Source organism: Vidua macroura, chromosome 8 (genome assembly GCF_024509145.1).
Source record: "Vidua macroura isolate BioBank_ID:100142 chromosome 8, ASM2450914v1, whole genome shotgun sequence".
NCBI classification, from domain to species: Eukaryota; Metazoa; Chordata; class Aves; order Passeriformes; family Viduidae; genus Vidua; species Vidua macroura.
Window position 1 is genome coordinate 18,445,925 of NC_071578.1, and position 23,796 is coordinate 18,469,720.

At 41.1% G+C, this 23,796-nt stretch overlaps 1 protein-coding gene across 1 annotated transcript; it reads left to right on the plus strand.

Annotated features, from left to right (window-relative positions):
- The first annotated feature begins 1,625 nt into the window (after positions 1–1,625).
- Positions 1,626–17,226, plus strand: RBP3 (retinol binding protein 3). Its single transcript, XM_053984025.1, has 4 exons — positions 1,626–4,673; positions 11,424–11,614; positions 14,914–15,056; positions 16,898–17,226. Exons 1-4 carry the CDS (start codon positions 1,626–1,628, stop codon positions 17,224–17,226), a joined length of 3,711 nt encoding a protein of 1,236 aa, XP_053840000.1.
- The last annotated feature ends 6,570 nt before the right edge of the window (positions 17,227–23,796 follow it).

The following is a 23,796-nucleotide window of genomic DNA, read 5'->3' on the forward strand; positions in this document are numbered from 1 at the left end:
CCAGCACTTCTGATATGAAAATCTTTATAGACTGTGATAAAAGGCAAAATAAATGTCAGGAAAATAGAGAAAAGTATTTTTTTGTAATCTTACTATTATATAACAATCGCAGGCAGGAAAGTTCCATTTTGTGATTTTTAACCTCTAGATAAAGCCTCACTGGAGAAGAATATTGTTCATATGTGGAAATGCTATGGAAAAAAAAAATGGTCATGTAAAGAGTTTAGCAGTGATAGACCTCATTTAAGTATGGAAGGCACAGCTGATATCTGGCACACTCTGATTAAAAATACTCAGTTGCTGTTCTGTTTTTGTCTCCTTTCTGACTATTGTCTTCTTGGCAATTCGCCTATATCTGTTACATTCTGAGTAAGATGAGGTGAGTGTTAGCACCTTGTATATAACATCTCTAACACCCTTTGCACAGTAAGTTGAAAGTTGTGAGTGGCAGGCTTCATTCAGGACGCTCACACATACACCAGCATGAGTGTATGTGCATCCAGACAGGCTTAGACCATCTTTAGACTCTTCCCTCCACATGCATTCATATGTAGCAACATTTTGACAGGAGTACAAAAAAGTGCTCTTCCCAAATTTCAGAGTCTATTCTTGTGGCTACCACCAGCAGAGTGGCTGGGGTAGCAATTCATTTCAAACTTGAAGCCAGGAATCTGTTCTTGTATATCTTTGGCATGTCATACTGGAGCTCAGAATGGGTACAGCCTTCATCCTGCATATTCTGATCCTCTTTCAAACTCTTAATACAATAGGGTCTCAAATACATTGTGAGCAGAAGAAAACACCCCCCCCACATTCTATTTTGGTATGTTGAGCCTGAAGTCTATTGGCTGGGAGCTGTCATCAGACATGACCATATGTTACCCAACGGTATTACAAGTAAATCCTAATTGAGTGCAAATTGTGAAGATTAAAGTCATCTCAGATTTAGCTGTATTATGTTGAGGCAAATGTGTTTCAAAGTCCTGTTTAAAATGCTGGCAATTCTCAGCACAGAAATTAAAAGGCTGTCATTACCTTGGATTTTATGAGCTGTGCTAAATGTCTGGAGTTCCTTGTTTGAAACCCTTAGTCATAGAATGTATGAACAGTCCTTTGCAGCTCAGACAAAAAAATGCCAATGTATTGTCAACAGCTTTTGAAAGAATATTAAATATTGATACAACTTAGTCACTGAAGAATCTCCTGGTATAAGCTCTTCATAAATAATGGTAAAAGGCAGGATCATTGCTGGTCTAACTGTGGTTAAAATCAGTATTGCATTTAAGCTACCCACTTTCAGGATAAGGCAGGACCAGTTTGCAACAAGAAATGCACTACCTTTTAGAAACAACTAACTGCTAGAAAGATCTTCCTCAGTGATTGAAGTTCATTACTGTTTCATAAGAGGCCTGTAAAGTAGTAAGGAGCTGAACTTCATCTATTGGTGCACTTTGGATGATGCACTACATTTTAATGAGCTTAAAGGTTTAATGCAGATAAAAGATCTGTTCAGTGCACCTGGATTCAACACAGGGATTTCAGTGCAATTCAGAGTCATTGGAGAGCTATGTTCCTCTTGATCGACAAGAGCTTCTGACTTCTTTTCTATTTCGTACAAAGACAAAATGATCAGGACACATTTCTTGCTGTTTTCAGCACTGATCATGTGCAGAATACCTGCTGAGGAAATCTTTCAGCCAACTCTAGTGCTGGACATGGCTAAAGTCCTTCTGGATAATTACTGCTATCCTGAAAACCTAGTAGGAATGCAAGAAGCCATTGAACAAGCAATCAAGAGTGGAGAGATCCTGGACATCTCAGATCCAAAAATGCTGGCCAGTGTCTTGACAGCTGGAGTGCAGGGTGCTCTGAATGACCCAAGACTGGTGATTTCCTACGAGCCATTACCACATGCGGGTCCCAAACAAGAAGCTGAGGGTTCCCCTACCCGTGAGCAACTTCTGAGTCTTATTGAGCATGTGATCATGTATGACAAGCTGGAGGGCAATGTTGGCTACCTGAGGATTGATTATATCATAGGAGAGGAAGTTGTGCAGAAAGTTGGAGCTTTTCTGGTGGACAAGGTCTGGAAGACACTGACAGAGACATCTGCCCTGGTAATAGATCTTCGTCACAGCACTGGGGGACAGATTTCTGGCCTCCCCTTCATCATCTCGTACTTGCATGAACAAGACAAGAGATTGCATGTTGAGACTGTATACAATCGTCCCTCCAACACCACCACAGAGATATGGACACTGCCAAAGGTGTTGGGAGAGAGGTACAGCAAAGACAAGGATGTCATTGTTCTGATCAGCCATCACACCACAGGAGTGGCTGAAGATGTGGCTTACATTCTCAAGCACATGAACAGAGCTATCACTGTTGGAGAGAAGACAGCCGGGGGCTCACTGGACATCCAGAAGCTGCGTATAGGTCCTTCCAATTTCTATATGATGGTTCCTGTGTCACGATCTGTGAGCCCCTTGAGTGGGGGTGGACAGAGCTGGGAAGTGAGTGGGGTGATGCCATGTGTGGCTACTGAGGCAGAGCAAGCCTTGCAGAAATCCTTGGATATCCTGGCAGTGCGCAGAGCAGTGCCTGGCACCATTAGCCACCTCAAAAACATATTAAAGGACTATTACAGCTTAGTGGAGAGAGTGCCTGTGCTACTGCGGCGCCTCGCCACCTCTGACTTCTCTTCTGTGCAGTCATCCGAGGACTTGGCCACCAAACTCAACACTGAGTTGCAGGCCTTATCTGATGACCCCCGCCTGATGGTCCGAGTCATGATGCCAGGTGAAGCTGCCGATCCCCCAGCTGAGAAGCCAGTTGGAATGGCAGCTGACTTACCTGACAATGAGCAGCTGCTGCACGCCTTGGTGGATACCGTCTTCAAGGTGTCAGTGTTGCCAGGCAATGTTGGCTACATGCGCTTTGATGAATTTGCAGATGCCTCTGTGCTTGTAAAGCTGGGGCCTTACATTGTACACAAAGTGTGGGAACCTCTTCAAAATACAGAGAACTTGATCATGGACCTACGTTACAACATTGGAGGCCCTTCCTCCTCTGCTGTGCCTGTGCTACTCTCCTATTTTCAAGACCCCGCTGCTGGTCCTGTCCATCTCTTCACAACTTACGACAGACGCACCAACCATACACAGGAGCACAACAGCCAGGCAGAATTGCTGGGCCAGTCCTATGGGGCTAAGCGTGGCATCTACCTGCTCACCAGCCACCACACTGCTACAGCTGCTGAGGAGTTTGCTTACCTCATGCAGTCCCTGGGCCGTGCCACACTGATCGGTGAGATCACAGCAGGAAGCCTTTCACACACCCGTACTTTCCCTCTGCTGCAGCCTGGGCCAGGAATAACCCGTGGCCTGACTATCACAGTTCCTGTTATCACCTTCATTGACAACCATGGGGAAAGCTGGATGGGTGGAGGAGTTGTTCCTGATGCCATAGTGTTGGCTGAGGATGCACTGGAGAAGGCTGAAGAAGTGCTAGCCTTCCACAAGAACATGGGAGTACTTCTGGAGGGTACCGGGCAACTGCTAGAGGATCACTATGCCATCCCAGAAGTGGCTGCTAAGGCCAATGCTATGCTCAGCACCAAACGGGCCCAAGGAGGTTATCGATCAGCTATAGACCCTGAGACTTTGGCTTCCCAGCTCACCAGTGACTTGCAGGAGGCCTCTGGAGACCATCGGCTTCACGTCTTCCACAGCCATGTGGAACCAACACCAGAAGAGCAACTTCCCAATGTGATTCCCAGCCCTGAAGAGCTGAGCTACATCATTGAGGCACTCTTCAAAATTGAGGTATTGCCCGGGAACCTGGGTTACCTTCGCTTCGATATGATGGCTGAGGCAGAAACGGTGAAGGCCATTGGGCCACAGCTGTTGCAGATGGTATGGAACAAGCTGGTGGACACGGATGCCATGATTATTGACATGAGGTACAACACAGGTGGCTATTCCACTGCCATCCCAATACTTTGTTCCTACTTCTTTGACCCTGAGCCTCGGAAACACCTCTACACTGTCTTTGACCGTAGTACCTCCCGCAGCACAGAGGTGTGGACTCTCCCCCAGCTCGCTGGCAAAAGATACGGCTCCCTCAAGGACATCTACATCCTAACAAGCCATATGAGTGGCTCAGCAGCTGAAGCTTTTACTCGCTCTATGAAGGATCTACACCGTGCCACAGTTGTTGGTGAGCCCACAGTCGGTGGATCCCTCTCAGTGGGCATTTATCGTGTTGGTAACAGTTCCCTATATGCGTCCATCCCCAGCCAAGTGGTGCTCAGCCCAGTCACTGGAAAAGTATGGAGTGTGTCTGGGGTGGAGCCACACATCACCATCCAGGCCAGTGAAGCCATGGCTGTAGCTCAGCACATTGCCAACCTGCGTGCCCAGGTGCCACAGATACTGCAAACTGTTGGCAAGCTTGTGGCAGATAATTATGCCTTTGTGAACATTGGGACTGTTATAGCATCCAACCTCACAAAGAACATCAACAAAGACAATTTTAAAAGGATCAATACAGAGGAAGAGCTTGCTGGGAAGGTGACTGACATCTTACAAGCTCTTTCTGATGATGAACACCTGAAATTACTCTACATCCCTGAACACGCCAAGGACAGCATCCCAGGGATCATGCCAAAACAGGTACAGTTCTCTCATACTCAGCTATAGAGATGGAATGGGAGCATTAAATCAGATACCTTATCTTTTTTCTAGCCCATACCATAGACCCACCCAGATTTACCTGGACCCACAGGAGAAGCCAAGGCCTGAGTAGGTTTCATGGGCTGAGCTGTCTCTGACAGGGTAGTAGCTTGTGGAATTAGATGGTAGCTCTGAATGCATAGATTTTGGAAACAACCTTCAGGCTGTGAATCTCAGTTGTCATATGCCACTAGCAAAAATGCAGGGCTTCAGAGTTAGAGGGAAGATACCATTGTTTCTGTAGTCCCTCCTCTTTCAGTCATGCAGCTTTTCTAGCTGTAATTAATTCAGAAACCCTCTGGTTTTAAAACCAGGTTGTAATTTGAGGGAAGTTTAGTTGGACTAGAGTAAATGCATACAACTCACTAAACATGCAGCCGTGTCCTCTTTGATGGACTTTTCTATATAAAATTGTAGCAGCTGACATCTATTACACCAGAATAATCAGCAACTCCTTTGGTAGTAGCAGTGGAAAGTTGTTCTAATTGTATCTCATTCTCAGCATCAGACAGTTTCCCAGTGACCTAGAAATACTTTGGAAGAAATATCAGGGTGGAAGTTAGGTGACCCCAGGAGAAATTGATTTTTAATAATCTACTTTTGCCCTTGCTGTGTGGTTTGCGTAACAGTCTGTGCTTTGTTCTGAGCCTGAGTGTTTATACACTGGTCTGCCTTGGCAATCTTTCTTGTTCATTGTTGTGCTGGAGGGAGCTCCCAGGAGCACTTGTTAAAATTCCATCTTCAAATTAAATAGAGGTTTAGGATAACCTGATCCCTTTCTTGGATGGAGTTAGCTACTGCACTAGCATGGCTATCAGAGATGTATTTTCTCCAGGGAATCATAAAATTACTTTTGAAGAGAATGCATTTGCCTTTGCAATGAACCAGAGTAGACCAAGTGTCAGGTAACTATTAAATGTTTCCTGGGGGAGGAAATACGTGGACTTCCACACTCTGAAATTTTTGGCATGCATGATTTAAAGTGGCCATGACTTTTGTAGTATTATCACAAATACTAAGGTAAAGGACAAAGTCTAAGCATTGACGGGGTGGATATTTTTCTTTTCAAGTTTGTTAACCAAGAGATGCTGGCCCCATTCTTGCCTCTAAGATTAAATGGAAATAATTAATTAAAGGAGTTTTCTATTCCAGCACTCTCCCTCCTAACTTGGTTGAGTGAAGAAAACTTCACTCTAAAGATATTTCAATGCTTTGGACTAGAGTCAAAGCAGAGTTCCATGCTCAATTATTATCAACATACCAGTAGTGACACATCATAATTTCTTCCCGTTCTACAGAATGGAAAAATCTTGCAAATTAGTCACTGTGTTCACTGAAGGTTGTTAATGAATATTGTTGGTCATTTTTACTTGTTCAGATCTTACTTTATTCAGACCTTAAACACCAAGAACACGATATAGAGGACAAGTATCTTACTTGCCACATGACATAAAATATTGATCCTGATAGAGCTAGTGAAGAATGCCATTGTATTATTCAATGCCTCTGTTCTACCATAGTTCTTTGTCAAGCAAAATGATTGGAAGAGGTCAGGGATACATCCATAAGAAGGAAATCACATCAGTGTGGTTGAAAATTAGGACAAATGTGAGATTTCTCCAAGGTGAAATAATGTTTTAAGAGCAGAGAATCACGTGTCTTATGATACTAAAATGGTTTCCAGAGGCAGAAGCATTCCCTCATATTGCTGGAGGAAATCGGGAGTCAGGCAAGAGAGCATTAAGATGTTAACGAAGACACTGAAGTCATTAAAGGATTTTCCTTGAGATGGAAGTAAAAGAAAATTCACTCATTCCACAGAGCCCTGGGCAGCAAGAGTACTTTCATCTCCTGTTTTGTTTTTGCAGACATAAGAGGGAAGCTTTCTGTGAAACATTTCAGTATATCCCAGAGAGCAAGTACCTTTAGAGTACAGTGAAGCATATATGATTGCTCTAGCTGTGTTTGTAAATTAAAAAAAAAAAATTAAAATTCAGCAGCCCGATATACGGACATAGTGGCTCTCTTGAGCCACTTACATTTATTCCTTAACAACCTAAGAGCTAGTTTTTCTCTTATACTACCTACATTCCAAGCCACCATCTCCCTTGACAGTAGAATTTTACTGATAATGACCTTGATGGAAAAGCAGATCCAACACAATTAACTGAGAGTGATGATGAATAACTACAGGAAGGATGGGATGGGACATAGGAGACAGACAAGTGAAATGTGTGCAGACCTTTGCATCTGCTGCACTAGAATAGCTGCTGAAGCATAGTACAGAGGAGTGAATATGTCTCCTCTAAGCAGCAGCAAGGTCACTGCTAGTCAGAGAAGTCAGCTGCATAGATGCCACTTTGCAAAGTTAGACTTCCTTGAGGCAAATTTTGTCTATACTTTCTGTGATCCAGAAAATAACATTTTGCTTATAAGGCAGAGCTCTGTAAACTTGCTGACCTGCAGTTTAATAATCCCTGCTTCTTATTCTTCTGTCTCTCTCTCCCTCTATAGTCAAACCTTCCTCTACAAACTGAAATATTTGCTTTTGTGACTGTCTACCTATGGAAGAACTGCTGTCTGATTTTAGCATAAGTGATATGTCCATTTTAAGTGATGAGGAGTATCCCTGAGTGATTATTTTGGCCCCTTCTTAATGACCAAATACTTTTAGTGCTGTCTTTACACCTAAGAGAATTTTTGTAATGACAGTTTAGATAAGCAGCTGAAAATGATGATCAGAATAAAAGGCAAAATCCTTTGTAAAGAGAGATTGCTCTTGCATTTCAAGTCCTTCTGTTTCCAGATGAATAATATGTATGGATATAAGAGTAGTGTACTTGCTGAAAGAGGCAATAGTTAGAGATATTTCACCAGAAAGAAGTACAGTTTGTTTGTGTCCCTTCATTAATGAGTGAAATAGAAATGGTCGGCCTCCAAGCGTCAAGATAAGTAATCAACACCTATATTCCTACACCTGTTCCTGACAGGTGGAAAACCAGTTTTTGTAGGCCCATATGATGTTGATTTATATCAACATAACTACAGTGAAGTCAGTGGTACAATGCAAGTTTATGCAAGAGAAAAATGTCTCATGTTTAACTCTCATTGGCTCTTCACCTTTTCCAATCTTTGCTTGCTTGTTTCTAGGGTGATAGTAGTTCACTGCACAATTCAGGGAGGAAAGTATCTTGTTTAGGGGGAGTCCTGTAAAAATGTAAATGGGTTTTTCAGAGTTCATAACCTGAGCACAAGTCAATAGGGTCAAGCTGTTGCAGTAAATACTCATCATCATCAAACTGGAATGGATAAGGAAGAATATAATCAGGAAGATGTGAAAACTTCTGCTACATTTAGCTGTAAAGAAAATTCATCTAGAGTATCATATGCACAGTTTTGGGCAATGGTTTTCTGGAAAGTTGTGGCTCAAGTACGGAGACAGCAGAAAAGCAGGACAGGAGTAAAGAAAACACTGAATAAAAGTAGCCTTCAAAAAGTTTAAAATATTTGAGATGTTTATTCCAGAGAGAAGAAAACTGAGAGGAGACATGAAAACAGTCTTCAGATACATAAGAGAATGTTTCAAATATGAAAAGGATAATCTCTTCCCTTGTCCATAGTAAATAGGCCAAGAAGTAATGCACTTAAACAGTACAAAGTAGTGAACTTCGACTGTTTACACTAGATCTTAAAAACATCTTTCTAATAGTAAGGCTGCTGACGTACTAGGGTGGATTGCCTGGAAATCACCCAGTAAAATGTGTATTGTTAAGAGCAAGTGAGAATGAGCTGTCAGGGCTATAGCTGATCCTGCTCAGTCCTTGAGCTGGGGGCCTGATGAACTGTTCCATTCCAGCCTGTGAGGGTACACAAGGAACCCAAATATTCTAAGAGAAGTGCAACCCTGCCACTCAGCCCTCAAGGTCTCATGGTTCTTAAACTAATCTCAGGGTTTGCAATGGTATTGCAAGGGTATTAGCTGATAACATTTTAAGAGCCAGCAGTTGACAACACTAGCATCCTTAATGGAAATCAGAGTTATCTTACAATGGTCAGCACAAAAATAGCTATGAAAAAACAGGTTCCATCTAAATAGACAAAGCAAGGGAGATATGAAAAGAGAGAAAAGAGGGAAGAGAGGCACATTTAGAAAAGTTGTTTGCCCATGGCTGGGGTTTGTGTCAGAATCAGGGATCAAACTCCATGCACAAGTCCTAGGGCAGCATTCTAAGGTCCTACTTTGTGTGACATCATGTCTTTTACTAACACCACTCACCTGTGAAAGGAGTCTGCAGAATAGCACTGCAGACCCTTGTACAGTTAATAAAAAAAAAATGTTTCCTTGGCTTAAAATGGAGTTAACTTGGAGGTCCTTTAGTGTAGCCACATTGCTTATAGTGTGCACCTGAGGGTTTATATTTAACAACAAGTCATTTGTATGTAAACACTGTCTGACTGAGCAGCAGACCTTACTTTCAGCTGCATCCTGTCCCAACTTGTCCTTGGCCAGCAAACAGAGCCCTGCCTTCCAAAGGAGAGCATGTGGTTGTTTTCTGAAGCTTTACTTACCTCCTTAGGTACCCACAGCCTGTGGCCCACGTGCCGTGTCATGAACCTGCAGTTTTGCAGGGCAGTAAATCTCTAGTATCAGTCACTGGCTCCTCACCTTGCTGAAAGGTTCAGACGCTTTGCCTGGCACCCCAAAATTACATTCTGAGTGCTTTTCATCTAATTTTCAGTCTTAGAACTTTTAGAATAGATAAATTTTCATACCTTTTCTTGCAGCCATGAAGAGCTTTCATTTAGATCCTTGTACATTCATTTCACCCCATAAGACCTGGGGCTTTAAGAGCAACCTTCCCACCTTGAACTTTATAATGAATCTTCAAGAGTTATCAAAACTGAAGTCCTCATGGAACAAAAATGCAATGCATCACAGTAAAAGAACAAGTTGAGAAAAAATTTGTCAGACAGTTATTACTCTTAACATGTTTATGGGTATGCATTTAGCAGTTATCATTGGAGACAGAGAAAAGACATTTGTGTGTTCTGTTAAAATATCATTAGAAAGTGGCTGAGATTAACAGATCAGTTTTATTTGTAGATGTTACTAAGGAGTAATGTTTTTATTTTCCTCCTTGGGGGGACCAGTATCTCTGAACTAGACATAAGTTCTGTCAGAGCAATCAATGCATGCTGGATATATTTTTCAAAACTGTGATTAGTTAATCAAAGTGCAGCAGGCAGATCAAGTACCATTGCTGTCACTGGGAAGTGGATTGGAAATTACAAACTCAGCAGTGCTGGACTGACATTTTTACATGTTTACATGTTTACATGTCCAGATACAATGATTATTTTCACAAGATATTGTGATAAGAGTACAGAAAAGAGTTTGTTCTTATCATCAGGTCAACAACTACTGGCCAACAGGGCTTTTAAATTAATGATTAAAATTTTGATAATTTTGGCATACATCAGGGACTGAATGATGAAGTGTCATATGGTGGGTAATTTTCCCCTAGGTAGCCTCAAGCTGTGTCAAACACAGCTGCATTCACACACCTTGGAAAAAACTCTCTGCTGTGGCAGACCTGCTTTTGGCAGGAGCACAGCTCCAGGCCAGAGCACTGTATAGAGGTTAGGAGATTACTTGACTTCTCTGTAGTTGCAGAAAGCCCAACTGCCTGCCCAATTCTGTGGCGTGTTGTAGACTGGGAGAGCACCTCTAGTACATGGCTCACTGCTGACTCCTTGTTCTTTTGTGTGTAAAAGCATGGATTGTCTGGGGATGAGCTATGGCAGAGGGGAACTGATTAAAAAGAAGGTATAACACCATTTTCACAGCAACCCGGAGGATGAAAGACCAAATAGCTGAAGGTCATATAAGTCATATGTATTCTAAATTCTTACCTCAAGCTGAAGGAGACTATTCCATTTTCAGATACTGCATACAAAATAGAAGTTTAGCAATAGGAGCTGGCTATGTTCCAGTGCACAGAGGGGTTACTATGAGAATTTTATTATTTGGCTACACATTGCTACTAAAAATTGTCTGCTGTTTAATAACATAAGCTAAGCAAAACTAAATAAATTGCAACCTAACACGTGAGGCTCCAGGCACATGGGCACCATATAAGAGATTTAGCATATCTACATCATGAGCATCCTAGCACATGCCCAACACATCAGGTTCCTCACTCTCTTAGGGACTGGGTCATTAAGAGGGGCTGGGGCCACTCGTACCCGCAGCCAGCAGCTGTTTGTCCAAAGAGGCCAATCAAGAGATTATGAAAGTCCCAGGTGCCGTGTTTAGAAACAACTCGTAAAGGCAACATGTGGGCTTGGGTGGCAGGCCTGGGGTCTGGGCTGCAGGCTGTGATTGTTCTTGTAGCCTCTTTGCTCCAAGGAAATTCTTGTATTTTTGAAAAATAAACTGAGCTCTGGGAGATAGGTGCCTGAGCTGGATTCTGGGCGTTATTGATGCACCTTATTCACCTTAGACTGCGCAAAAAATCATCAGGCAATGCTGATCTATGTTTAGCATGCAAAAATATTGTAAAACTTATTATGTTTTTCAAACTTGGTCACATTCCTCACGCATATCCCACCTGGATTAAACATGACCCACATAATTTTGTGTCAAGCTAGTGCCAGCAAATGATTTGTTTTGTTTTTCCATACTTTCAGATCCCTCCGCCAGAAGTATTTGAAGATTTGATTAAATTTTCATTCCACACAAATGTATTTGAAAACAACATCGGCTATCTGAGATTTGATATGTTTGGAGACAGTGAACTTCTAACCCAGGTGTCCGACCTAATGATAGAGCATGTTTGGAAGAAAATTGTTCACACAGATGCATTAATCATAGACATGAGGTAAACCTTTGAATGGCAAATAACCAAAGCTCTTTCAAAGCAGCATTTTATTTGTAACAGTGAATTAGCTTTACATGGCTTGCTGTCCTGTTTACAGGCTAACATTGCTAGGATTAAATGAGAAAAGGAAAACAGCCAAGGAAAATAATAACAGTCTGGAAGTGTATCTCAAGATAAATTGTATTATCATTTGAGATGTTTAGAACTAAATAGGCAAATTTAGGGAATAGTTTGCAGAATGCAATTCTGGACGTTACATGTGTTTTATTTCTCTAATTTCTTTCTAATCTAACTCTCCCTATGCCACACATATATATAAATAAATCTTTTACTTCGTGTAGTGGCCAAGTGATTCAACAGTCAAAAAGACAGACCATCTTTAAGGCTGTGTTACAACATTTAATTTGCCATATCTGCAGTGCTAAATAATTCTGGGCAATCAGGTCTGTCCAGAACGAGCCTTGTGCACAGAGGTACTTAGAGGTACTGTAGCACTCCTGGGCCCTGCTGCACCAAGCTGCAGCATCGTACCCCTGCTCTCTGCTTAGAATTCTGTTGGACACTCCAGTGTGTCAACAGTGCTCCAAATCCCATGAGCCATAACATGTCATCCATTTGTCACCAGCTATCAAAGCAGATTAATATAAAAATGTGCATTTCCTACACAATATTTAGGGAAGTTGTTGTGGTCCAGAGCTAATGTATGTGAGCCCAGAACATTACAAATATAAGCCAAAGAAGGACTTCATAAGAACTTGGTTTTAATGTTAGAATCGCTTGCATCTATTGTTATCACGGGGCTCTTAATATTTGGTAATCTTCTTAATATTCTTGTGGGATTTTCAGCATAGGGTGGAAAAGTTGAACGCAGTGATGAGAGCAGAGATAGAGATCTCACTGTGTGAGCACAGAAGAGGCAAGGCAATGACCAACATAATACACCCATAACTGAATTTGAATTCAGCAAAAGCATCACCATTTTCCACTAGACTTGAGATAGCATTGGGACTTTCCTCTTTCTTGCCCCATTTTTCTCCCAAACTAAAAATTTCAGGGCTGGGGGCACGGAAACAGCAAAGATGAAATCACATCTCAGGTACTAAATGGTATGATTACAGCTCTTTTCATGTGTTGTTTGGTTTTGGTTTATTTTTTTATATTTAATGTATTTTCAGTCCATTGAAGGCACATAAAAGACCCAGTCTCTGCAGGTATACAAAAGAGAACCCCAAACAAATTCTGAAATTCTCTGTTAGCCAATCTTATACTTTTAAGACTGATGATTTAAATTCTGCATGGGATTAACTATAATGAATAATGTTTCTCATTTTACAAGTTTTCCTCCCTGAAATATCTGGGTCACTCATGAACTTCATACTTGGATAATTTCAATTTTGCATGGGATTAACCATAATGCATAATGTCTCTCGCCTTAATAGTTGCCTTTCATAGAACAGCTGTGCCACTCATGAACTTCATATTTTTAACTCTCACAGCATTGATAGGAGACACTGATAAACTAAAAGGCCCCCCTGAGGTCACATAAGACACTATAAGCAGGAGTATTAGCATCCAAGAGTTAAGCTAAAACTCTGGCAACTGCTCAGTTGTTATTACTGACTAAAGTTACTGCAGTTTCACCATCTGCAAGAGAGTGGCAGGAAGAGCATTGCCCTACCTGCCACCACCTCCAGCCCTGCTGGCCCCTGTGGGAGCCAGGGCTGGGCTGGGCTGGGCTGAGCTGAGCTGAGCTGAGCTGGGCTGGGCTGAGCTGAGCTGAGCTGAGCTGGGCTGGGCTGGGCTGAGCTGAGCTGAGCTGAGCTGGGCTGGGCTGGGCTGGGCTGGGCTGGGCTGAGCTGAGCTGAGCTGGGCTGGGCTGAGCTGAGCTGAGCTGGGCTGGGCTGGGCTGAGCTGGGCTGAGCTGGGCTGGGCTGGGCTGGGCTGAGCTGAGCTGAGCTGAGCTGGGCTGGGCTGAGCTGGGCTGGGTTGGGCTGGGCTGGGCTGAGCTGAGCTGGGCTGGGCTGGGCTGGGCTGGGCTGAGCTGGGCTGGGCTGGGCTGGGCTGGGCTGGGCTGGGCTGGGCCGGGCTGGGCTGTGCCAGGCTGGGCTGGGCTGGGCTGGGCTGGGCTGGGCTGGGCTGGCTGGGGGGCTGTGCCGGGCTGGGCTGGGCTGGGCTGGGCTGGGCTGGGCTGGGCTGGGCTGTGCCAGGCTGGGCTGGGCTGGGCTGGGCTGGCTGGGGGGCTGTGCAGTGGCAGCAGCACCAGCTCCTTGCAGCGCCACACCATCAGGGACACGCTGGGGATGGGCATTTAACTTCTAGCCAGTCACGCTGTCAATCACACCGCTCCCAAATGCTGAAGAATAAAGATGTAGCTTCCACTCTTTAGAACAGAGGCCTCCTGGATTGTCAGACCCTTTTCTGGAGGTGAAAAATCTTAGCTATAGATTGAACTGAATAAAGTCATTTTCCAGCAGGTTTTTGCTGGAATGCATGTGCTAGGTACTTCTAAAATCACCTACAGAAAAGTACTGAATCCACACTATCAGTAAGTAAAGTACAAACATTTGTAAAGTACAAATACTAGAGCTATATGTGCTCTAGTATTAATGAAAAATGACAGGCAAAAATATTTTGGTAGTTAAATATGTGTATTCATAGCAGTTCTCCAAGGACAGGCTCTTCAGTAAAATTAATCTTCAGAGAATGCTATGGAATTAAACTGCAACCAAAGTTTTCAATTACGACTTTGCTAAATGAAGCAACTAACACAATTTTTTTAGGCACAAAAAAAAAATTACCTCATTAAAACCACAAAGTTTTCTCATTTTGTGTAGCAAAAAATAAGAACACAACAGTTCTACGAACATATGTTGCTTTAATTGGAATCTACTTTTATGTATTAGGGTTTAGGTATTCACTCCTTGCTGCCTATGTCAGGAACAGAATGGGTTACTTAGAGGAGAATAACAAGAATCTGATGTTTCTCTGCAGATCCAGAGTCTTTGCTTACTTTCTGATTTTCTTCTAGGTAACACCAAGAAAAAAAAAAAAATAGACTTTTAAGTTTTGTGTTTCCTTTGGAAGTTAGTTGTGGGCAATAACAGTCCGACACTCTTAGACAGGACTTTGCTTATCTGATAGACATGTAAATGCTGATAGGGGAGAGTGAATATAAATATATCAAAATGTAGCCATAAACCTTTTTTGGGACTGGTATTAAGGAACAATACTTGGAAAGGAGATTTACTGCCTGACACAAATTTTCACTTATTTCTTTAATATTTTTAATTTTTGAAAAGGTACAATATTGGAGGCTCCACTACACCCATAGCAATCCTATGCTCATATTTCTTTGATGAAGGACACCCAATTCTCTTGGACAAAGTTTATGACAGACCCAGTGACTCAGTAAAGGAGATATGGACCCAGCCACAGCTCAAAGGTAAATGACAATTTCTTTTCAGAGTAGCTTTTCATTTCAGATGTTCTCTCCTTGTCATTTTAAAGTGAGTCATTAAATCCTGTAGCCCAGCTGGTGAAAGCACCTGCCATGATCAGCTCAAGCTGTATACAGAATGTAGAAACAAAAAATGTGCATTTCAGCCATGTCATCCAATGCCATCTGCAAGTAGCAGTTTATCCTAGAAATGGGGTATGTTAGGCACAAAGGTCTGTAAATTGATCCCCAGAAGTTTAGCCAAATACTGTGCAGAGCAGCTGTAATTTGTTGCTTTTAAAAGTTGTGAAAATTAAAAATGAATCCAGTGTTGCTTGGATCTCTAGTAAGGTCTCTTCAACACTTCTGTACAGTTTTAAATATTGTTCCCTATGATGTGCCTGTGTAATCCTCTGCATCAGTAGATGAAAACACCGTAATACCCCAATTTGTCCAGACAAGAGAAAGAAAAACACTACATTTTGTACATCTGGATGAGTTTGAAGTATTTGGTAATATGTCACACACCCCCCACACATACCCTGCCCCGGTTTGTGGAAGCTGAAAGGATGCTGCAACATGCAGAAACAGAGCTCCTCAGTGTTCACAGACTGTAGTTAGCGTGCTAAGAAGCCAAGTACTAAGTGCTAAACATGAGGTTTAATTATTTTCCTCTCTTAAGCTAAGGCAGTAGCAAAACAGTTAATGGTGTCTGCAGTTGCTGGCCTGGATCATGCTGAAATGGTTAAGTTTTGTCCCAGTCTGCAGGGTCCATCTATTTTCCCAGGCAGTCAGAGGTGGGTTGTGCTTAGGGATATGATTTCTATGGACACACTCCAGTTCCCATCAAAGAGAACAGGCAGACTCATATTAACTTCAAAGGACCTGGATCTGGTCCTTTATTATATGTATCTACTGTGAAAAAGAGTATTTCAATGGTTATTATGTTTATAGTGAAATGAGAAGACCAAAGATGGTGTGAAAATTAATTACCATGCTATTGGGCCCCTCTCTTAGAATTTAGCATGAGAATTATATGTCATACTATTACTTACTTATAAATTGACATTTTAAGAGCAGTTTAGTTTTCAAGCTACCAAGTCCTAGTTATTACTTGCTGGTCACTTTTTCAATGAAATTAAAATAGCAAAAAGTATCTAGCATGTTCAGATATATTGAAAATAAGGTTCAAAGCCCCTCCCATCCTGCCAGCTGTTTTATGTAAGAAAATGAGATACTTGGCTCAGATCCTAATAATAAAGGGGTATTTGTTGGAGGGTTTGGGACAAAGGCCATGTATAGCATCCATTTACAAACTATTAAAAAGCTCTGGGAAACCACTATAATTGTAATTTCATAAAATAATGCCTGCACAGTTGCAGGCCAAGCTCTATGACAGTCATGTTCCTAGAGCAGGGATGAGGGTGAAACTGAAGATGCTTCTGGATGAGTTTTGACTACTCTTGCTGCAATGGTGAAAAATGTCATTTTTCTCACCTGTCTATTCCGCTACTCTGATGAGATCTGGAGCTCCTGTAAAAGTCAAAGCCACAGAAGAGCTAACAGTAGTAATCATGAGCTGGCTTCTCTGCTTAGGGAGCTCATAACCAAAAACTGAGAGAGCACAAGAGCACCACAGGGAGGCAACCCTTTTTTACAGCATATAGTCTGGGCTAGTGTTGAAAGTACTTTAATACTATCATAGGCACAAAGTAAATTTCCAAACTTCTTGGGTTGTTAATAGCAGGTAGGGAGCAAAGCCTCTATCTTGGCTTCTCTTTGCTCTATTATATAAATAATTCTCTGAAAATGGATTAATTTCTGATGGGTTTTTTCCTACCTTACAGGGGAGAGGTATGGCTCTCAGAAGGGGCTGGTAATCCTTACCAGTGCTGTGACAGCTGGGGCTGCTGAAGAGTTTGTATACATAATGAAGAGACTGAACAGAGCTCTCATCATTGGGGAGCAGACCAGTGGTGGCTGCCATTCCCCACAGACGTATCAGGTGGATGAAACCAACTTCTACATTGTCATCCCCACCTCTAGATCAGTCATCTCTGCAGACAGCACCTCTTGGGAAGGGAAAGGAGTCCCTCCTCACATAGTAACACCAGCTGAAACAGCACTCATCAAAGCAAAGGAGATGCTCAATGCTCACCTACACAGCTCAAGATAGCCCACTAGAGGAACACATCCCTAGTTCTTATGAAAAGAAAGCTAGCTACCCAAATGTAAACTCTAGAAAGAAGTGGGAGCTTCCTTTCAATCTCTATGGTCAGTGGTTGGGTCTCTGTACATAGCTCAAAGTGACTCCTTTCCAACATGCTGGCATTTTTCCCCATTCTGTGGAACCCAGCTCTTTCTGTGCATGGTTGAAATGCTTCCGTAATTCACTGGGGTTTCTGGATTCCTCTCCTGTAATCAAACATAAATGTTCAGTGTGTAAGTTTTTTGAAATGTAGCTACCAATCACAGATCTCCTTTTGTCCCATAGGAAATCCCAGTTGTCAGTATTGAAAGCATGTGAACAACTTTAAAGACAGAAAAGGCTCTTCTTTGGAAATGGTGTACATTCCTATTTATACATCTTTAAAAATTACCAGTAGTTGGAAGAGTCTGTTTTCCAAACTGCAAGAGCCAAATTAAGTCTCTTCTCCATTTCATCATTTAGATGTACCAAAAAAAAAAACCATTCCCAGTCTGTCAGGGTGTCCGAGACTCCTGGTATTTGAAAGGAACATGCCTGCTTCTCTCAAGTGTCTGTCAGAGGGGAGGATGAGCAGGACAAAGGCAGTACATTGACTCTTCTACCCAGTGCCCAGATCAACTGACTCATGGAAAAGAATCATACATTTTTTTTTTACTTAAGGCTAAAATTATTTTGCTCTGTCCTGCTCCAAAGATAGAAAAAAAAAAAAAAAAAAGCTGAAAAATATCCTTTGCACCCTGCTATCAAGCTACATATGAAGTGATTGGGTATTCCACGATAACTCACAGAGATACTGACATGAGCTTAATGCACAACATTCCTTGTCTTTCCTACAATTCTTAGTTAAACATATATCTTTGTAATTATTTAGAAATATGTGTAACTTTAATCTAGATCTCAGATTTTCTCATCTCTACAAAATGCCAGCTGTAAGATAATTAAATTAGGGAAATGGTCCCCCAAATTTCAGTTAGAGTCTACAGCAGTTACACATTGGTGTTCATTTGCTCATTTAGTAAGTTCCTGACATTTTTTTATAAATTGTGTTAAACACTTGACTTCCAGTTTTTATAGGAAGACAATTTTAAGAAATAAATATATTTTCCATCCTTTTTATTATTTATCTTACCACACATTCAGTTACATTGCTAACCTGAACTCTTTTGAGACATTTTCATGTTCTGATTTTTATGGACTAGCTTGTTGTTAAACTTCTCAGTGTTGTGGAAAATACTTTAATTAATTAAATCTCATACAGAATTTAATTTAAAGTGATATATGTATGAAGAATATTAAATACTCTTAATGTGTAAAAAAATTGAGTAGTCACTGAATGAATAAACAACACTAATGTATTTCTTCTAATGTCTTTTAAGCCTCTTTAATATCTCAATGATCCAGATAAACTGCTTTGTTTTCCTAAAAAACAATCAGTTGTGCTGTCATGTACAAACAATGTTAATTGTTAAGCCCAATATTTAGAAACTTTCGCCATCCATTCAAGGACAAAAAGCTATACCATATGGGCACAAATAGCAAATAAATTCTTCCCAGAGTAATATGGGAAATACATATGTATAATAAATATGTCTATAAATTGAAATCCACTTGGAAAAACAAACAATGAAGATGCGATTGCTGGTGAGTCCATTTTAAATCAATAATGCTGTTAATTCACTAAAGTGATCGATTTCAGTGAAAAACTATTGTGCAACCTTGAGAAATTTTATTACTTGACAAAATATTATTTGCTATTTCATAGTACTGGCTAATTAATATTAAAACTGCCAGGCTTAACAAAGGCCAGTGTGATAAAAGCAATTTTTCCTGTCTTCACAAACTGCTATGTCATAGTTATGCTCAGCTCAATGAGTTTAGACCTCACAGAACTACAGCCAGTAATTGTGTAGAAAATTGCACTGCATTGAAAGGTCTGAAAATCACAAAAGCACAAATGCAAATTAGTTATGGAAAGTCCATGGTTTGTGGTTTAAATGAGAAAGTTAGAAGGGTTTTAGGGAGGGACACGCAATTTGAGAAGTGCCCCTCCAGAACACAACAGGAAACATGATGAAACTGCCACCCTTCTCTCATCTGGTTCCAGAGCTGACATGGACATTCTACAGTTTATAGCACCATTTTCTTATCATCCCACCTAGAATAACTTCCTGAATTTTAATCCTAATCATGTTCCTTTTAAAGGCGGGAAGAAAGGAGTTACTGTATCAGACTACCTAGCAGTACCATCTTTCTCCTTCCAGCATTCATAGAACTCTAACCAAAAAAAGACAGCCAGCTTTTATTTCCTTTGTGCTGCCTTAGTCCAGTGATTTCCAAACTGTGCCCTGTGGGATCTCATCCAGCTGAGATTTTCACCTCAGATGCATATGCAGAGGGCTTTGACCTCAGACCTTGGCAAACTGTATACTGAGGGTGCACCTGGTCAGGGCACAGTGGGAACTGTAGGTTCTTGGGAGCTGGTATGCTGAAAGAACTACCCTGTATTTGGTCACGTTTCTGGTTCTTGTTCTCAGTTGGTTCAGGACTTTTTCAAATAAGGTCATGTTCCGAGTTCATGTCCGTGATTGGACCTTTGCCCCTACACCTGACTGCCTTTGCCCTGCCCACAGGTCTTTGGTCCTAGTCTCTGTAACCTGCAGTCTCCACATTTGTTATTTTCGTTACTGAAGTTTTTATTTTCCAGGCTAGACCACCGTTCCCATTCCTTATTTTGCCAGCTCCCTCCAGCCAAGCCGAGCAAGGGCATCAAAGCGAACTCTAAGCTGTGATAGTGACCTGCAGATCCAAGGAGGAGTACAGACTGCCTTGATTAGTGAAAAATTACCTCATAAAAAACAAGCACATATATATTTCTCAAAAGCATATCTGAATGTCATTTCGATGGAAAAACACATCTTCATCAGAAAAAAAATCAGGGATCAATGATCAGTGAGTGAACAGATACTGTAATCTGGCATTTCCTATCGGTAAACTCATTGTCCATTGCAGAAACACAGCCTGCACAGCTAATGTCTGATAGCACTGTGTTGTGTCCTTTTTCACTGATCCAAAAACACATCATTGAGAAACAGTTGTTTGATCAAAATTAACAGTTCCTAGCAAAGACAGGAACAGAACCAGTCAGCCCACTGCAAATTGTCTCCTCTTGTTTTAACAATAAAACTATTTTTCCCTCTTCCCTAGAATTTCTACTTGAAGAAAAGACAGAGATCCCTGCTGTAAAATCACAGTATTTCACAGGCACAGAATGCAGTCCTTCATTTCTTCACAAACCCCCTGTTCTAGTGGAGTGCTTTCCTTCCAGCAGGATTTCATCTGCACCAATTTAAATTTTCAGACTTCTAGACATAAGGGGAAATAAGCTTCCAGCATGACTCAATTATAGGAAGTTTGTTTTTCTTTGTCTCGTTAGGCTTCCTTCTGCCTTTTCAATATTTGGTTCACTCAGCTTTAATATGAGTATTTTCATTTATAGAAATAAAATCTCCAAAAATTTTGGATAAGCCCCCTGGTTTATGTAACCCAGTTTAGATGAGACACTCAGTTAAACTTGAGACACATAAAAGACTTTCACTGTGCCTGCACAAGAAGCCTTACACAACAGCTGGTTTTATACATAGGGAATCAAGTTCTGGTTCTGTTGGCATCTCTGTGGTTTTGCACTGATACCAGCACAGATGCAGCAGGCAACAAGATGTCATATTGTTTGGCTGTATGGTTTGCTATGTGTCTGAATAAATCTTAGTTCACAAACCCCTTTACCTCAGAATAAGAAGCAATTTGCTAATGCAATCTTTATGCTGATGGCCACCTAAAAAAAAAAAAAAAAAAAATACCAAAACAAAAACAAGGACAGCATCGCATACACTGCCTGCAGTGTGATTTCCATGCTGAAAGAGGGAAATCCTCAATCTTTACAGACCACAGTGCACTGCCCCTGAGCTGGAGGAGGTGAGGAAAGTACCAGAAATCAAGCTTATTAAAAACCTCTCCTCATTTTTGCATTTTGAACCAGCTCTGCCACTTTTTGTAACTGCTTCTCCTCATAACTCTCTCTATGCACAGAAGGCATTCCTACATTGCCTGGCATCACAGTATATAAATTGCTGTGGCTGAGAGATGCCCACAAGGAAACTGGGTAAGAGTTCTTATCTTTTCTTTTTTCCCAAAGAAAACAACTCCATGACATAAAGGGAAGCTATTTCTCCCTGTAACCTTGCTGCCTGCTTAAGCCTCATACCATAAGCAAAGTGAGGAAGTTTGATTACTGGTGAGAACTCTCAGGCTGTAGGTCTAACACACTACTTGAAGAGTTTTGAGATTCAGCATCTGTTTTTCAGTGGTGATTTTCTACACTTTGTCCAACACAAAATCAGTGAAACCATGTAACCAGTAAGATTTGGTACCGTTTCATTCTGATCTAAATTACACACCAGGTGTAGTGCACTGGAAAAACAGGCATTTGGAGCAGGGTAATGTTGAAGTGATGTGCCAAAATAATACTGGGGAGCATTATACAGCTAGTCCTGTCTTTTTTCCAGAAGAAATATGAAGCTAGGTTTCTAATCATAAAACTGTTAAGAAAACATGGCATCTTTCAGTAAGTACAGAAAAGAACATTTTGCAGTAATGGTACCAAAAAATCTTTAGTCTTATTTATGCTGGGCCAGGCTGATTTTAAAATAATTAATATAAATCAGGAGTAGCAACATGGAATTATTCTGGATTTTCACTGGAATAAATGAGATCACAATCTGGCCTAAACTACTAATGGGAAATATAACCCTGACCACATATGAATGCAGTTACACCACAGAGTCCTTCATTACACTTTATGGACACTGACTTCACAGTAAACTGGCTGGCACCCAGGTGGAGTGAAATTTGGCCCATTAAAGTTTGCCATAAATATATTCCTTACACAGCAAATGTTATTGGACACAAAATAGAGATGGAAAGACTACAAGAAAACCATACCATCCCCTGCTCAATACAAGGCTGTTCCCTGTGCTCCATGTTTCAAAGTCTTTGTTCATTTTGTGTTTTAATGATTCAAGTGAAGGAGCTTCCACCACTGACCTTGAAATGCTGTGTTACAATCCAACCAGAACTGTCTCCTGAACTCAAAGGAATAATGTAATAGTTTTATCACTTTATGTTTCAAAAATAAACCCTGCAATAAGAAAAATGTTTATATTAATAGGAAACAGCCATGTATTAATATTCAACAGCAACATATTGGGAAGAATACAATCTCCTGACTTACAGAAATCTCCCAAGAGACAGTGAGTGTGTGTGTGTGTGTCAGGTTCCAGCTGACAGCCAAAGACTGTCAGTCTCTCTTTTTCATTCAGATGTATTTACTTGCTGATACTTGCATCATCAGGCTAGGCATCGTCATGGTAACTCAAAATTCTGTCCAGTATTCAAAAACCACTGGAGTATATCATCAGTATGGTGGAACATATAAAGCATATTGAAATGTCCTTTACCCTCAGCTGGGAAATGAGTGGTTTTTGATCATTCTCTGACTGAAAGGGAATATTAGCCCTTGATGAGGTTCAAAAGCAGGCCACAAAAATATCAGACAACCTGAAAAAATACTATACAAGAGCAGGAGAAATGATTGCTTGAAGAACAAAGTGTCATAAACTATCAAAATCAAGCCCCTAAATGGATTTAAAAAGTAATGAAAGGCTAATTAGATGGGCTGCAGTAACAATAGACAGTGTTTCCTCCCACTCTGAGCACTGTAAATTTATCTGCTGCTGAGACTCAGCAAAGCTCAAAAAAAAGTAGACAAAAGAAAAATGTGTCATGGACAGGCAAGAGAAAGAATATGCCACTTTCTTTTTTAAAAAGGTGGAATTGGCCCATGTAGAAACCAGAGGACAGACAAGGTGGTACAAATGCAGTGCAATAAATGTACACCTGTGTCATTTTGTATTTCTCTTCTAGCAGTTACCAGAACAGAGCCTATCATCCACAATTAAACTGTGCAGATTTTATTATCAGTAGCTAATAGTAACTCAGATACCCTAACTGCTTCCTTTGGTATATCCAAAACCTGAAAACCACAGGTTAAACTCTACTCCCATCAAATCTGTATGCCTACTAAAGTCACACAGGTCTTAGAATATTTGACAACAGCTCGAATTTTGATACAGACCCACATTGATTTCATTGTGTAAAAGACATTTCAAAAGCAGCAGAGCCTAGAAAGGAACTTGGATATTCCTGCTTTACAAGTTCCATCCTCTTTGGCACTCTGCTGGTCAGTTGTTGACAATCACAGATTTCAAACAGTCTTAAATTCAGGTCCCTTTCAAAGCCAAGGAGATGATAAGATGTCAGTTTTTAACTCAAAAATTTGGTAAGAGAGCTGATTCAGCTAACATAAAGGAATGAGAGTCCACCAATGCTGCTAGAAATAGTAACTTATCTTCTTTTAACATATAAGCTCTGATTTTTCTAATGCTAAAGGTTCCTCATTCAATGAGGTTGTTGTTATTTCTA